This window comes from Podarcis pityusensis, assembly GCF_964106645.2.
Source record: "Podarcis pityusensis genome assembly, chromosome: 14".
NCBI classification, from domain to species: Eukaryota; Metazoa; Chordata; class Lepidosauria; order Squamata; family Lacertidae; genus Podarcis; species Podarcis pityusensis.
The window spans coordinates 13,071,845-13,087,508 of record NC_138039.1 but is presented as its reverse complement, the minus strand read 5'-3'; the positions used below and the strand labels follow the sequence as shown (position 1 = coordinate 13,087,508).

Here is a 15,664-nt window from a genome sequence, read left to right as displayed (position 1 = left end):
AGAAATTTTCCTAATCCTCGTTTTTGGAAAGGAACCACCTCTTTTGTCTGTTGGGATTTCATTGAATACATAAAAAAGAAAATTTACACTTTTCTCTTCCACAGCCCTAAGATAGGTAACATCTAACTGGCTGAACATTTTTCTTGACACAGTAGCCTTTTTTTTCTTGGTACTCCTTGTGTCTCTGATGGTTTCTTGTTATAGGTTTAGGCTTAGGTTTCCGTATACTGTACCTCATTCTTTCGTTTGCTATGCCAGTACTCTTCAATTGTCTCTATCTTATTGCAATTATAGAGATAACCAGCTGTATCATTTTTTCTTGTGAATGTAACATCCCATGCCAGCCTTGGTTTGGTTTCGTTTTTATGCATTTGTTTTATGAAGTTTTATTTTGATACTTGGGCTATGTGGATCAAATTAAACAAAAATATATTCTGGACAACAGAGGGAGCCAGCACAACACCCCACCCCTCCTCACACATAAAATTTGTCTGAAGCTCCCTTGTGCTCTACCTATCTAACACACCACTCTACAGAATATTAATCCAGAACTTATTTTAAGTAGAAAAGAGCAGCAAGGTAACTCCTTCCTATTCCCCATCTGCAGCAATGCTCTTCCAGTTTCTGACCCATTGGCTTTATTATTTAAAATATTTTAGACACTGAAAAGGCATGTAGGAGAATCTTGTAAAAGCTAAAATGTGGATGGAGCGCATGTTGGATGTGTGGGAAACCTCACAGCATTCATTCTATATTGACAATGTCAATCAAGAGCCAGTTTTCTGGGGTTTTTATATAAAAAAAATAGATGGAGCTGCACGCAATTCATCCAGAACTGCTTCCGGTTTACAAGACATTGCTTCTTATTTGGGAAGTACCCAGGAAACATCTACCTTCATCAGTAATGACAGGCCATGGAAACTGAACCTGTTAAACTACCAACACAATTGAAACGAACAACATTGGTACTGGGTGTTTCTCTGTAAACAGACATGTGGCTAAATTACTCTTAAAAAAATGTGGCAGAAGAAACCACACCTGTCCTATCTGTTATATTCTGAACATGTTTCAAGCATACTATTTGTTTCCAACAGAGTCAGGTTTTTATAAGGGCAAGAAATTGCAAATCTCTTTCAAACAGGCACAACTAAGCAATTTTTGTTCTCTCTCCTGCAGTTAGCAACCAAATTGCATATTTGCTTCCTCATTGGAACGCAACGATGTCAAGTTGATAGATATGCTTCATTAGTACACAACAGCTTTAAACTGTGACAAAAAACTTCCATACTAAAGCATTCTGAAAATGTTCCCCTGAATACATTTTTTTCTTTACAGATGTTCAGGACCTGACTTGAACAGATTAATTAAAACAGATGTTTCATTTTGCATTAATGCTACTCATTTCCAGAAAGAGGAGACAAGAGGACAAAGCTAGAAGAGCTGCAGGAGATCCATAACTGGATCTCCTGATGTTTCCTTCTCTCCAGTTCTTATTATGCAGCTGGGCAGGGTCCCAGCTTGTAGATCAATCACCAGTTCTCTTTTAATCTTTCCACTGCAATATTTCCTCAGTCTAGATAGCTCCTTCCCCAAAGCTGCTAGGCTAGGGAAGGCATAGAGATGCCCAATCACTGATCTCACCTTGTGTGACTCCAAAGAATCCTCACAAAGTATGTAATATGATACTGGGTACAGACTTAAGCACTGTGCAAAAACACTGCAGGGTTGTCATGAGGATAAAATGGAGGAGGGGGGATAGCTGTGCTTGAGCTCCTTGGAGCAAAACCAGGATATATTGCAGGTATTTAGTAGCAAACCAGTAGTAATTTAAGAAGTAAAAGCATTTCTTGAACTTTTATATAAAATTTAATTCTTGCATGGTTGTGTGTTTCCTTCACGCAAGACACACACAGCAAATTCCACATGCCCTTGGATCTATAAAACGTGAACAAAAGTACCCCCATAATATACTTTCTGCATAATTTGGGGGAGGAAGGCAGAGCATTTGGTGCAGAGATAGACAAAGAGAACTAGAAGAAGAAAATGCCAGACTGAATTGGACCCAAGTCCTTCTAGTTTAGCGTTCTGAGTCTGGTAGCTGTTGTCAACCAGATTGCTCTGGAAAGGTCAGAGGTGGGGAATGAGTGACTGCTGTCCTATTTGTACCTGAAAGTCTGGTCATCAGAGGGACAGGCGTTTGCAGATGGGGGTTACCTTTAACTATCAAGGCTAATAACCATTGAAAGATCCATCGTCTCCAAGTTTGCTGAATCCTTTCCAAGACTATTTATGTAGTAGCTTAAGTGGTGTGGCACATTGCTTTTCTATTAACATACATAACTGTGCTGTGTGCTGGGCAGCAGTCATAAACCAGATTGTCCTGAAACAAGTCACTTTGCACTTAAATAAGATGACTGCCAGCTGCCTTTCAGCGGCGTTAAAAATCGCCAAGTTATTACAAGCATTCAGCATAAATACCAAAAGGGGAAAAAAAGAAAACTTTTATTACTTAGTTCCAAATATTACATGCACTTTCCAAAAGTTAAACTCTTAAAACATTTTCAATAGCTTCTTGTCAGTTTGGAGGCAGCAAAGGATACCAGAGACAAATATTTTGAAAAAAGCATTTACAAAAATACATTGCACAAAGTCCTATCTCACGTCTTTAAAAAATAAGTTAGTGTTATGCAAAATATTCCCCACCCCGTCAACTTCCCCCATTTGGATTTATACAGGATAATTCTGATTTATATATTTAACCTACAGTTTATGTAACAGCTGTACAGGTTTTAACAAGCTCTTCTCAATAGGCCATTGGTTCTATTTCTAGCTGAACTTAGGCGAGCAAATGGTCTTCTGGAAATAAAACTCTCTATAAATATTTGAGGACTCTTTGTGCAACATACATTAACTCTCCATTTTGTCGTTCCCAAAAGAACAATTATTATAAACTCTCCAAAAAAGCAAAACGTAAGGTAAGATTTTCACACACCACCACTTTCAGGAATCTTTTTCCTAAGGAAGGTTTCTAATAATAATTCCAATTTAAAAGATGTCAAGTTGTCGGGGCATGTAACAAGTTCCATGTGTAACAAGAGCTCTAGGAAAACTTCATTTTCTGTCCTGAAGTTTATAACCATGTTATTGTGTGGGTGTTTTTTTAAAAAACAGTTGCTTTGGGAGAAGTGGTGTCAAAACTTTGCCCCTGAGGTTTCAACAACATTCAATCTTGTGAAGTTTCCTCTGGCTTTCCAGAGATTAGCAGCAACCCCAGAATACCCAGTGAGGCTTGGGATATTTAACTGCACAAAAGAGAATGTATGAGTAAGCCCCAGGGATGAAACATGGTTGCAGGTTACCTCATCTGAGGTTTAGCATTTCTGGCATCATCCTTTTAATTCTGGTTCCACTTCCACTTCCTTATAATTTTCCATCTTTCAGCATCTACTCTTGTAAGCCATTCTAATTCAATCCTGTTCAGGCCATTTCTTACTGATGAGACCTCTTCCTCCTTTATTCAGCATATACTTCTGTTGATATTACGCTGAAAAGCTTGGCCAAATTTGTACTTAGCACTCATGGAAACCTTCTAATTCATTCAACTGCTATTAGCTACTGTAACCATCAACTTGCTTAAAAGGAAAGTTATTAAAAAATCAAAATTTAAACCCATTTATGTTTAAAACACCTGTTAATGATGCTTTTTTCTTTTGTTTTTCCAGTTTGGTTACCAGTCTGAATAGACTTCTGGCTCTATCCCTTTCCTATCTGTAACATTAAAACATAATATATTCTTACCAAATGTGTCTTTTAGCAAGATGTTCTTAGACAATTCCAGATGAAATCAGAACCTTTCCCTCAAAAACACAACACTGGTGTCAAATCCTGCTGAGAATTTAAAGTATGTGAAGTGGCACCAGGTCTGGGAGGTTGTGGCCAAAAGGCAATGCAGCAACTACTGGTGCCACACAGTCTCCATCCCTTAAAGAGTGCTGGAACCACATGCAAACCCTGTCAAAGTGACTGGAAACTATTTAACTGCAGAACATGGTGGACTGCATCCACGGTCCTTTTTTTAAAAATCATATACGTGGGGAAGGTGAGCCCCCACAATGAAAACAGATTCCTAGCTGCCAAAAAAAGAAGTTTTAAAAAGCTTATATTGCAAAGTAATAAAATAGATATTTACTAGCTTGTTAACTGAGTTTTGCAAATGAGAGCGGTTGGCATGCAATATTTTTCTTAGAATGAACACGTTAAAAATATAAAGCTGTCTGGAAGGTACAAGCTGAGCATCCGAGCAAATAACCATTTGGTTTGATATACAATTCTGTTGGCAGTCTTCTATACTTAGCCAAGAACTTGGAACCTGCAGCCCATCACGTATCTTTTAAGAATTCCAGTGTTCCAGGCTTTCCCTTTATATACATATAAACAGAAAAAATATACATCAAGAAGTAGGAAAGGGTACATAGGATTCATTCAGCAGGTCTCCCATGCACTCTAAACCGATAGAGGCAAGTGTACTCTGTATGGCCCCAGTTAGAAAAAATTCTTAGCTCCACTATCTGGAATGGTTTTTCAGTTGTCTCCTAAAAAAATAAAGAACGAGGAAGAAGTTAGAACTTAGCAGATAACTTATTTTAAAAGTAATTTGTCTGTAGAATAAATTATATTGTTATAAATGTTAAATGCTATGAATTCAGTCCAACCCTTGTTAACCACATAACTCACACCAGTTATTTCTTATTGCAATAAGTTGGGTGCTTATGGTTGTACCCAAAACCTACTCATAGCAGACTCAATGATATTAATGGACAGAAGTTAGGGTGGTATGCAGTGCTAGTCCTACACAGAGTAGACCTACTGAAGTTAGTGGATGTGAATAACTTAGGTTTATTAATTTCAGTGGGTCTCTTCTCAGCAGGACCTAGCAACCCTTAGTCACGTTCATTAACTTCAATGGGTTTACTTTGAGCAGGACCAGTATTGGACACAACCATTAGCCTTTCAGTATTTTGTCCTTAAAAGAAGCAGGATTACAATGTTGTATCTATAACTGTTGCTACAGCTTCCTTTGCATTCAACTTTACATGCACTATTGCAGTCAAAATAGGTAAAAAATCCATCAAGCCCATGCAAAAAGGCAGGGCCAACAGTTCACAGATCAATTTATGTGATATTAGAGGAGGGGAGAATTTGCAGTTAGGGGAATTTGAAATGCAAATTTCCTCCAGTTTGGAAAGCCTTGTGCTACTTTAAGATTTCTGTGAATGAGCAGTAATTATGCTAGTAAAACTCTCTGTGGGCTTATATGCAAGACTGGAGCAAACCAAACTTTCATATTTTATTTGTCACATGCATGATCTAGCTTCTTTGCTTTACAGGAGCAAATCCAAACCTAATACTATTTGCATTCATGTCAATGCCTCCAAGAGTGTAAAAAAGAAGAAGCCTAAAGGCAGATAGGCTTTGTACTAATGTTGACATACCGTTACTTGAAACATCTGTAATGGCTCTCCATCTTGATCATAAATATATTGCCCAAGAAGTACGCCCTCTTGTTCATACTCACTTTCAAGACCCTGCCAACACAAATGTTTAATATTATTCTGAGTTCTCACCAGAGAAGGTAACTATAAGATTCAGTTTTAATTTCAACCTCTCTCAGTCCCTATTAAAAGACAAGATCACAATAAAAGCAGGTAGGACACACAACATATCCCACACACACCCTGAATATTTTTAGGATATGAAAAATATGAATTTACTACTTGGATTTCTACAAAGACCACCACAAAGTCTCAGGATAATTGCAATGTAAAATACTAGAAATGGCTGAAATGTGGTCTGTATGCAAGAGTAACTTTTATAAACCGTCACATCTTGACTTTCTACTTTAATTTTAACACAAAATATATTAAGTTGAAAGTGTGATCTCCTGGTCTTTTCATTTCTTTGTTTTACTGAAAATTCTTTTATATTATCTATCTGGGTACACTGAAAAGCTAATTAGAACAGTCTGTTCTTACAGCTGCTTGTACAGATGTCAAATACAGTTCCCAAGGGAAGAGTTTTGAAGCAGGCACATCCGGGGCAGGTTAGGTGATAAATCAATATACTGAGGTATTCAAAGTCCTTTTCCTTTGATCCCCCTTTTATAAGAATTGCAAAATAAATAAATTTGAGGAAAATCACCCTAATCTATTTTGTCAAAAATAAAGCTTACATATACTGAAAAATCCTTTGGAGCACTGGTAATATTGCCTGTTGGTGAAAGTGTTTTTGGTATGTGTTCCAGGGTGAAGGCTGTAGGGTAGATCATCATGGAAAGCCTGACAACCAGATATCCCTGTGATCCTTTGAAAGCCCAGCAGTTTCCAGGATACATGTCAGGCTTAAGGGAAGAAATAAAAAAAAGTTACAGTTCCATTAATAAGTTTAAAAATAACAAGAGATCTGACATTATAATGTGGACAAAGCATACACTGAGAAATTGCATAATTTCCTTAGATGGTGCATATCCTTTAAGTCATGTAGCTCAGCAGCTCAAAATTATAATAACTAAAGTACAGCAACATATTAACACTGTGTGGCATCATCATAAAAAATGTGAAGCAATTATAATCTGAAATAGCTTCCTTTAAGAAACCTTTAAGCAACTTTTGTTGCATAATTCAGTGGTTTTAAAACTTTCTGCACTGTTTTATCTGTTTTGGGAAATCTACCTATTGTAGGGGATTTGAGTGACGTGTTTGAGGCCTGTTTGGTTTCACCATCACCTTCTCTAAACTTACTGTGCCTCCTAAAATAATTATGAGCTGACCTTAGTTTGGTGTGATCTGTCTCTTTGTTTTGTTTTTAAGCTAGAATCCCCACAGTCTACTTGTATATTTTATAGTTACAAAGCAAGAGGTATGACTGATCTGCATTGTCACCCTAAATGTGCTCTCTTTCTTAAGGACTGGATCAGGCTTTCTAGTCCAGCATTCGGGGGGGGGGGGGGGACACACCTCAGGAGCCAACAAGCCATGTTCTGCCTTTTATCCAGACCTGTTGCATACTCAATACCCCTGTACATGAACACTGCAGAAGGTGCTTATTGGTGGGCAAGCAGTTTTTCAGGGAAGTTTATTACCGATCTTCTCACTGAACACCCTGAGAAGCCACAGGCTTCCTGTGTACACAATTTGAAAACTACTGGTGTTTTTTTACAATCTAGTGCATAAAAAATTATGAAATAGCTAATAAAAGAAGCTCAGTGTTGGGTCAGTGACAACTGTCCTGGCTGTATAAGGGCATACACCCCTACGGAACAGCCCTATACTTCAAGAATGTGCACACACGGGATATACTAGACATCAGAATTCATGACTGTAACATCGTTTCAGAAAGCCGGTCAACATTTGGGTTCTGAAGAGTGCACAAATTTAGCTGCAAAGCATCTCAGTGGTAAGGAACTGAGCAACAGTCAACATATAAATGCACCTTCATCGAATTCTTGCCAGAGATTCTGGAAGAAAAGCTAACAAGAGATGGAAACTAAGTGATAGCAAGGTTAGCTCATCTAATATTGGCACAAAATTCATTCCTATTCCATGAGCAAAGAAATAAGCTGATGCCAGGATGCCAACAAGATGTGAGGAAGCCAAGATACTGCTGTACTAAGCAGAAATGACCTTACCTGTTGACACAGAAACCCTTCTGGACAAAAGTCCTGAGCAAGTTATGCCTTTAAGAGGAAAAATATGTTTCCCAAGTGTTTTAAAAGTCACTAGCTTTTTAATTACCTGGATCACCACGCGAGGAGATTGAGAGAAGTACCACAAAGGAATTCCAAAGAGACTAATTAGAGCTGTTTTGGTTTCGTACGTCTCTGAACAGCGAGTACTCAAAATACTGCCACCTTGAAGAAACAAGGAAACTATTCAGGTTTGTTAATAAGACAGTGCAGACTTACTCTGTGTGTGCCTCTTCATTCTTTTTAAATACTAAAACCTTGTGCTACTTAATGCAGCCGTTTTCAACCCTTGGCAGCCAACTATGCTTTGGGGGACTACAGACAAGGCAGCCAGCACAAACTCTAGCTGCTGGACAGCAGTCTGTTTTCTCCTTTATAAAGAACAGCCTCACCTTCCTTGCTCTAATAATCTAGAGTCCAAGGGCTGGTGGTGCAGATGGAGCTGGCTCTTCTGCTCTTAGCTATGGTTGAGCAATTAGGAGCTAGCTTTTCAAATATGTGCTCCCCCTTCTCCCACCTCTTCCCCTCTTGGCAGTGAATTATTTACATTCCCACCACCTGAACACATGGCAAAAATATCTATGCCAATCTTATTTTTTAAAAATAATTCTTAAAAGCAAATTTAACAAATAAAAAGAAAAACGAAGGAAAAAAGTGAAGGAAAAACAAAACCCACTGTTGGCTCATATTTAGGATACAATAATCATCTGTATATCCTTCTTAAATTAACCATATATATTGATATAAGCCACCCAGATGTCCAAACAGGTATCTACACAAGATGGATTTTTATGGGAAATAAGTTCAACTTTAACAAGAGCAGTGCTAATCTCAACCATGACTCCTGCTGACTAGGGTTCCTTTCTAAACCAGGTAGAAAGAGGTTTTCAGGTTGGAGAATTTTAGCTTTCCTAGTGATTGATTTAAAGCACATTTCTAGATTCCTATAACTGCAGAGTCAAGAGTAAATTGTTCTTTCCTCAATGCAACTAGCTGTTAATCTCCTGGGGTGCCCAGGCCATATTTCCCAAGCTGTCTCCACCCACTTCTCTTATGTCTGAGCCTCTTACACACAAACTCTATTAGTCTCTGAGCTAAAGCCTGTTATGGGATGAAGTATTCTATATTTATTTATTTTGGGGATTTATACCCCAGCCTTTTGACAAGTGCCCTGAAGGCAGCTTACAAAACAAATCCATTTAAAATCAAGCAAAACTGGCACTGAAAACTACAAAATGAAACAAAAGTAGTAGCAAGTTCTAATTAGTATAATGCTGTAGCACTCAAGGAGGGTATGAAGTTGAGTGAGAAGTGTGGTCTGGGGGAAAGATGGTAGAGGGTAAGGAGGAGTTATGCCCTGGTGTGAGCCCCAAGGGCCAGAAAGAGAAGCCTGGAATGCTGCATTTCCACCCCCCCCCCCAGGCCTAAGGTTCCTACCTGCTATTTTAGCTGGTAGACAAATACACGCAGGGACAAAGTTAAAGGGTTTGGGGGCCGCAACTGGAAAGGCTTCTAGAGCCAGCAAAACTTCTGCAGAACTTACTATCTGTAATAAAGATCAGCTCAAAATGTTTAAACTATTTAAATGGTTGCTCAACACCTCTGGTATAAGACAGGCAATATCCCCTCAGAACTTACCTCCAGATTCCAAGGCAAAGTCAACCATGCCAGTCTTGTCTTGTGAAAAGAGTTTCAGTGCGTTATTGACAATAATGCGTGCTTGCTGCAAATATACATAAGAGGAATATGAGAAATTGAGAGTAAGCACTGTATTTCAGCATTCTGACACACTGATGTCAAGTTGTGCTTTTGCCATAGAATTGTTTTATACGGCATTCTCATATATAGATATAGATATATAGCTATAGTATCCCAAAAAATGTCACTCTGAATTAAGAAAAAGTTCATGCAACCTGTGTAAGAATGTAAACAGAGGATGCCTATTGGTATTCTAAAGCAGTGACACTACCTGTTCCTAAGGCCTACCAACTGTATTCCCAGTGGAGGTGGGACAAAGAGGGCCTTCAAGGCCAATTTTAACTTTAAGGCTTGGGCAAACTAGTCTTTGAAGCAACATATGGGCAAATCTGGTTTTTGATGTGACAAAGCCTCAGGCGATTAACAGTTTTAAAGGTCAATGCCAGAACTATGAACTGAGTTAGTGTTCAATAGTACAAATTGTACTCCTGAGCAGTAACCAATACAGTCAATATGGATGTGCTGTCCTCTTTATGAAACACCATTCAGAATGAATGGGACTGGTTTTCCTTTTTATGGCTGGAATTTTATTGATGTTTCTCTGGCTGCATTTTTAATTTTTAAGCAGTCCAATCTGACAATTTGATTTTTAAATTATGTTTGTGTTTGTTACATTACCTTGATTACATTATTTAATTTTGTTGCATATCTACCTTGAATGCCACTCTTATTGGTAGAAAATGTGGTATGTAAATTTCAAATAAATGTTTCATCAGGATTTATTTTATATGCCTATTATTTTTTATTTCCAGCTTTATAACCCAGCAAGCCCTGAAGACATCACCTTCTCAGAACTGCACATAGACACTAGCCTAGAAATTTGTGTTGGGTAATAATTATCTGCAAATGACTAGATAAGGAAAGCTTTAAAGAAGAAGAAAGAAGAGAAAGAACAACTTCTGCAAAGGCCAGACATGATTAACATGGGCAGAGGTCTACAAAATTAGGACTGGTGTTGGTAGCAAAGCATTTGTTTCTACAAGCCAGCTGCAAAGTTATTCCCAGCACGAAATCACAGTCAGTGGCTTGGATCCCATGTTACTGGAAGTGAATCTTTGCTTACGGGGTGCTTCTAGTGGATGAAAGTTGGGAACAATGGCATAGGGAGAGAGAGGCAATTTTGTTGAAACTTCCTTTCTCCTGCAGTGCCCTGAAGATCTGCTCATGAATGTTGCAGGATCCTTCAGAACAGAATGAGGTATGGCACAGAGAGAAAGAGGAATCACTGAAAAATGGCCTCCTTCACTTCTGCCAGTGTGAGCTTCCACAAGTTCATACACCCTTCCATTCATGGAAGAGTAACTCTGGATCCAAGGTATCATCATCTAATGACACTGATGAAATTATAATTTCAAATACTGGAGCAAGACTAACATTTCGTTCTGGCTCAGTGAGGAACAAAGAACTCACATTAAAGTCAATTCACAAACTGTACTTAACACCACATAACTATTTTACACGAACACTGGTTCCTTGCCAAAATGTTGGAGGGGATGCCAAACCCTTGAGATGTGCTTTCATTTATGGTGGGATTGCCCAAATGCTTTGGGGATGCAGTACTCTATGAAACTGGAACTATCATAAAATGCCAGGATACACCTTCTCCACACCTGGCACTCCTTAAAGACACTACAATGTACAGCGAGCAATTAGCTGGACACTTTCTTATTGCAGCATGATTCAGAATTTTGCAATTGTGAACAGACTTGGCAGGAGTTAATCTGGATTATTCGTATGGAAAGGTATGGGACACTGCATTATTTAAAAAGCTGACATTCAAAATAAGAGTCCTTAGAGGCCAAAGTAAAAAAGCTAACATTTCAAAATCATACCACACTAAATTAAATGTATGTTAATAGACAAAAACATGGACTGTCTCCATCTCCATCTTTTTATCATTTATCTAAAATATTGCTCACATCTTTCTCCTGAAAAACATTTGTAGTTAAAGACGAATTGCACTTACTGTCTTAAAAATGAAATGCACAGAAACTTAAGCATAAGTTTAATGAAGCTGTTTCACAAAAGTGCAATCTAGAGTTTTAGTGGAAATGTACAATATTTTTCGTCTTACTTACCGCTTCTGTGATGCCTGAAATCCCAGCCTCATTCACAACGCTCGTTACTACCTCTGAAGTTGACTTTGTATTTGCGACAGACATGTGGAGAGTTATGTTCTTGAGGATCTGCAACTCCAGATCTTGTAACAAATTTTGCAAGTCGCTCTTGCTCACAAATTTGGATGTTAGCCACTGAAGCACTGATTCTGGCAAGTCTCCTTGTTGGTTGCCAAAAAGCATGATCTTGACTGATTCTTTAACTTGGGCATCTACCTAGAAACATATCATATGGCAAGTTATATCACTGGCTTTGGATCACTTTCCAAATAGAATAGTGGCTCTCTTAACACACATACTTATTTTAGTTTCCTGCTATTCCCAACAATCAGACCGCTGTAACATAAAAGTTTAGGTTCTTCAACATTATGTTTTAATACACTGTTAGGGAACAAACCATATTCCCTCTGTCACAGTCATTCATGTTAACTATTCAAAGGAAATAAGTCAGAAATTCCACTGGGTTTCTGTAAACCCCTTCTGTGGGCCTAATCTGCTCTTTGGATCCCAGCTCTACAGCCTTTAATCCATTTACCATGATCTTCAAATGGAATGACAGGGATAGCCAAAAGAAAATTCTAAAGAACTATAAGCTAGTGCCTCCCCACAGAAATTGAGTAGGCCAGCCTCCTGCTTGTAGACAGTCCTGTAAAGTCCTGAAACCAATTGCATCTTATGGTATTGTATTTTGAGTAAGCTAAACAGACACAACCATATGCTTCTCAGCAAATCAATCCCCCCAGGAATCTTGCCTTGGACACAAAATGCTTTGTCAGAACTGGGTGCACAAATACAACATATTAAACTTCATTCAGGGAAGTCTCCTTTTGAACTTACCTTTTCATGAAGGGTATCCATTCTGTCACAGCAAGTTTTCAAACCCTGTGAACTTAGCAGTTCTGATTTCATGTGACCTAACTCAAGTTCTAGGTGTTTAATCTTGGATAACAGATGCTTGTTTTGTTCATCAGTGTCACTGACAGCACAGAAAGATAATAAAAGACAAAGTTCAAATATCAGAACTATTAGGAACAGATCTAGTAACAGTCAACAAAACATTACGCTGAAGTAAAACAAAATGAGCAAGTTTTTGGCAGAGAGATGTGTTCTCCATGCATGCAAGAACATATTTGATGTGATAAACATGTTCCCTCTACTCCACTATGAACAAGATAAAAAAGCAGCAATGGAGATGAAGGTATGAACCATTCACACTTAGCTTATTATTCATTTGGGGAAATGTTCAAAGCCACCCAAAGTTCATACGACTCTTTGGAAATTTCTATACAATTCACAGCATTTTGTTGAATTTGCTACTATACGTAGACATGAAACAGACATTAAATTCCAATTGTTGTTTTAAAGTAGCTTGGTGGGGTGAAAATGCTGAATTCCATTACTGCATAGTTTCAGCACAAAGCAGCAGTAAGCTAATCAGCAAACAAACTGAATTTTGAAACTTTAAAATCAATTTTCTGGGCATATGGTTTAAGCCAGTGTAAAACAAGTATAGAATTAAAACAAGTCACCAGAAAGAAAATAAATTCTGAGTTGGTGGAATGACAGAATGATTTTCCAGACTTATAGCAAGTTTTAGAATGTAATTTCAAGATGCAGTATAGTGACAACAAAGGCCAAACATTCAGTAGCTAAAGCCACCCCCCTTATAGAGCCACCCACCCATTTTTAATTCAGAGGTGTTAAAAGAAGAACAGTTATCATCTGTTTACAGGCTAGTTTTAACTGCTTAGTGGCAAGGAGCTAGCTGCAGCCATACCTCATTCTTTGTGCTTTGGTTAGCTCAAGTTCCTTTTGAAGGCCCTGAAAAATAACAAAATGATTAAATTCACATGGAACTTCCTTATTCTGAACTACAGAAGAGATGCTGTGAAGAAAAGATTCCCAGACAACAGAAACTTGGACTTGGAAAAGGTAGAGGATGAGGAACCAATTTGCATACTTTCTAAACTTATTCATTCTGCATTCTGATAGCAATTTTGACATATTCATGCCATGGTGGAATGGGGGCGGGTGAGAGAAAGTGGCAGAGGCACTGGACTCCAATTGGGACTGCATGTGACTTGGGGAAGAAAACTGCTCATAAACTACTCGGTGGTGGTAGTTATTGTAATCCAGCTCTTATCCATTAACTCAACATATGGCTATGGGGGAAGGGAGTGCATCACAAGAAAGGAAGGCACAATCCTTCTTCCAGAGAAGAAGCAGAAACATTACCTGACATATGGAGATCCACATAACACTCTGGATCCCAAGACTGCACTTGAGGTTACTAATCGTATTTTCACTAGGGCCTCTTTGCAAGTGAAAAATCCTTTCCTCTTTTTGTCTGATGTTTATCCAGAATAAATCTTGTTTGGTCAAACCAACTGTCTTTCATTATCCCAGCACATATCTTATTTTTTAATGCTTAACTGCAATTTTTTAAAAAATATTTCTTAATGCTGGAAAAATAGATCTGCCTTCCAAATTTGAAAATTCTGGTTCTCACAACAAATTATACATTTGGCACACTTTTGGCCTTATGAGCAACTCGTGGTATTTATCCTCACAACCATCCTGAGAAGCTGGTTTGATTGAGAGATTGAGAAAATGCCAAGGGGTATCCCCAGTGAGATTTTTAGACAATTGGAACCTAAACTTCCCACATCCAAGCCCAGCATAATAGCCATTAAACTACCACTTTGTGACCAAATACATCTCTTCCCATCTAGGCAAGCAAGAGGCATTACCAAAGTTCAAGGAGACATTCTGGCCAGATGACCAATTGGAGGAGGGTTTGCAACAGCATTAGTTCTAGGAGATAATCTCCAAAAATAGAGATGCCTGGACACTCACATTTGGCTCCCTGACCTGAGGTTCCACACTCATGAGGTAACAGATTTCTCTTTGTCTTCTTCCCCTTCCCTAAGCATATTTGCTTGAAAGCAACCTGTGGATTTCGCTGGGACTTACTTCCAATCAAGTATTCTTAAAATTACAGCCTTTGCTACTGAAAGAAACTCTTAAAGCAAGTCTATCATTCTTTTCATTACCTCTGATTTTTGTGAGAGCTTTGCAAGGAGATCTTCTAAAGCTACAATGCGCCATTCATGTTCTTGATGCAAGGTCAGAAAGTCACGCTTTAAAGATAAAAGAGAATAGTAAGTTTTGAAGCTTATTGCTCACAAGATCCCCCCCATATTTAAATATTGTATGGATTTTAACCACACAACCCAAAATAATATCTGTTTATCCTGAAGCCATATTTAAGTACAATGACCGTATGAGAGCTATTTAATGCAGTTTGAAAAGGTAAAGAAGTAAAATGGTATCATTTTAAAATCCATTCATGAAAAGCATATTTTCTTCCTTTAAGAGACAGTTATTCAACTCTTAAGCTAATCATAGGAACGTGTGTTAAATGTACTGCATGTTGGGCTTTATATCAAATAATGCATTTTTAATGTTACCATCTTCAGCTTAAGCATATGCATTTGGCTGAATGGAATTACAATGAAATGCTTCCAGTGAGAATGACTATAATGCAGTTTGCTAAACTATTATCATGTGCAAGCTGAAAACACTTGTATCCCACCCACACAAGCTCTCATTTCCCATGTCAGTTCTAAACAGCCTCCTACAACAGAAGTATTATTGAGTATTTGAATGACAAGTCTGTAATGATCACATTAAAACTCCCAAGTTTTAAGAAACAGTTCCAAACAAATTACCGCTGGGTGTAGTGTTTCATCAGGTTTCATTTCTTTAATATGCTGGCCCACCACATTTTTAATGAGTGTCAGCATTTCACTTTTGTCATTCATCTGGGTAACTTGATCTTGAAGGCTTTGCAAGAGAAGTAGCATTTTACTATATTCTTCATCCCGATGATGCCATCTCTTAGACATAAAGGCCATTTTCTTTTCCAGCTCTATCACACGATCTGCATCAAATACCTTCATAGTTTCCTATAATTTTTAAGGGTATTTATTCATTTATACTCCAGCTCTGTTCTAAAACATTCATAGTGGTTTACAATAACAAAATA

General features: G+C 38.1%; 1 protein-coding gene across 14 annotated transcripts in view; it reads right to left on the bottom strand.

Annotated features, from left to right (window-relative positions):
• Positions 1-2,486: 2,486 nt before the first annotated feature.
• Positions 2,487-15,664, bottom strand: part of SUN1 (Sad1 and UNC84 domain containing 1) — a 51,686-nt gene continuing 38,508 nt past the window's right edge. For all 14 annotated transcript variants that reach the window (XM_080980995.1, XM_080981006.1, XM_080981007.1 and 11 more), the window contains 10 exons: positions 15,348-15,584; positions 14,670-14,756; positions 13,394-13,437; positions 12,454-12,592; positions 11,578-11,832; positions 9,380-9,464; positions 7,791-7,906; positions 6,230-6,397; positions 5,493-5,585; positions 2,487-4,592 (listed from right to left, as the gene is read on the bottom strand). In XM_080980995.1, coding sequence (XP_080837121.1) covers positions 4,479-4,592; positions 5,493-5,585; positions 6,230-6,397; positions 7,791-7,906; positions 9,380-9,464; positions 11,578-11,832; positions 12,454-12,592; positions 13,394-13,437; positions 14,670-14,756; positions 15,348-15,584 — 1,338 coding nt within the window. In that variant the 3' untranslated portion in view covers positions 2,487-4,478. The remainder of the gene's footprint in view (positions 4,593-5,492; positions 5,586-6,229; positions 6,398-7,790; positions 7,907-9,379; positions 9,465-11,577; positions 11,833-12,453; positions 12,593-13,393; positions 13,438-14,669; positions 14,757-15,347; positions 15,585-15,664) is intronic.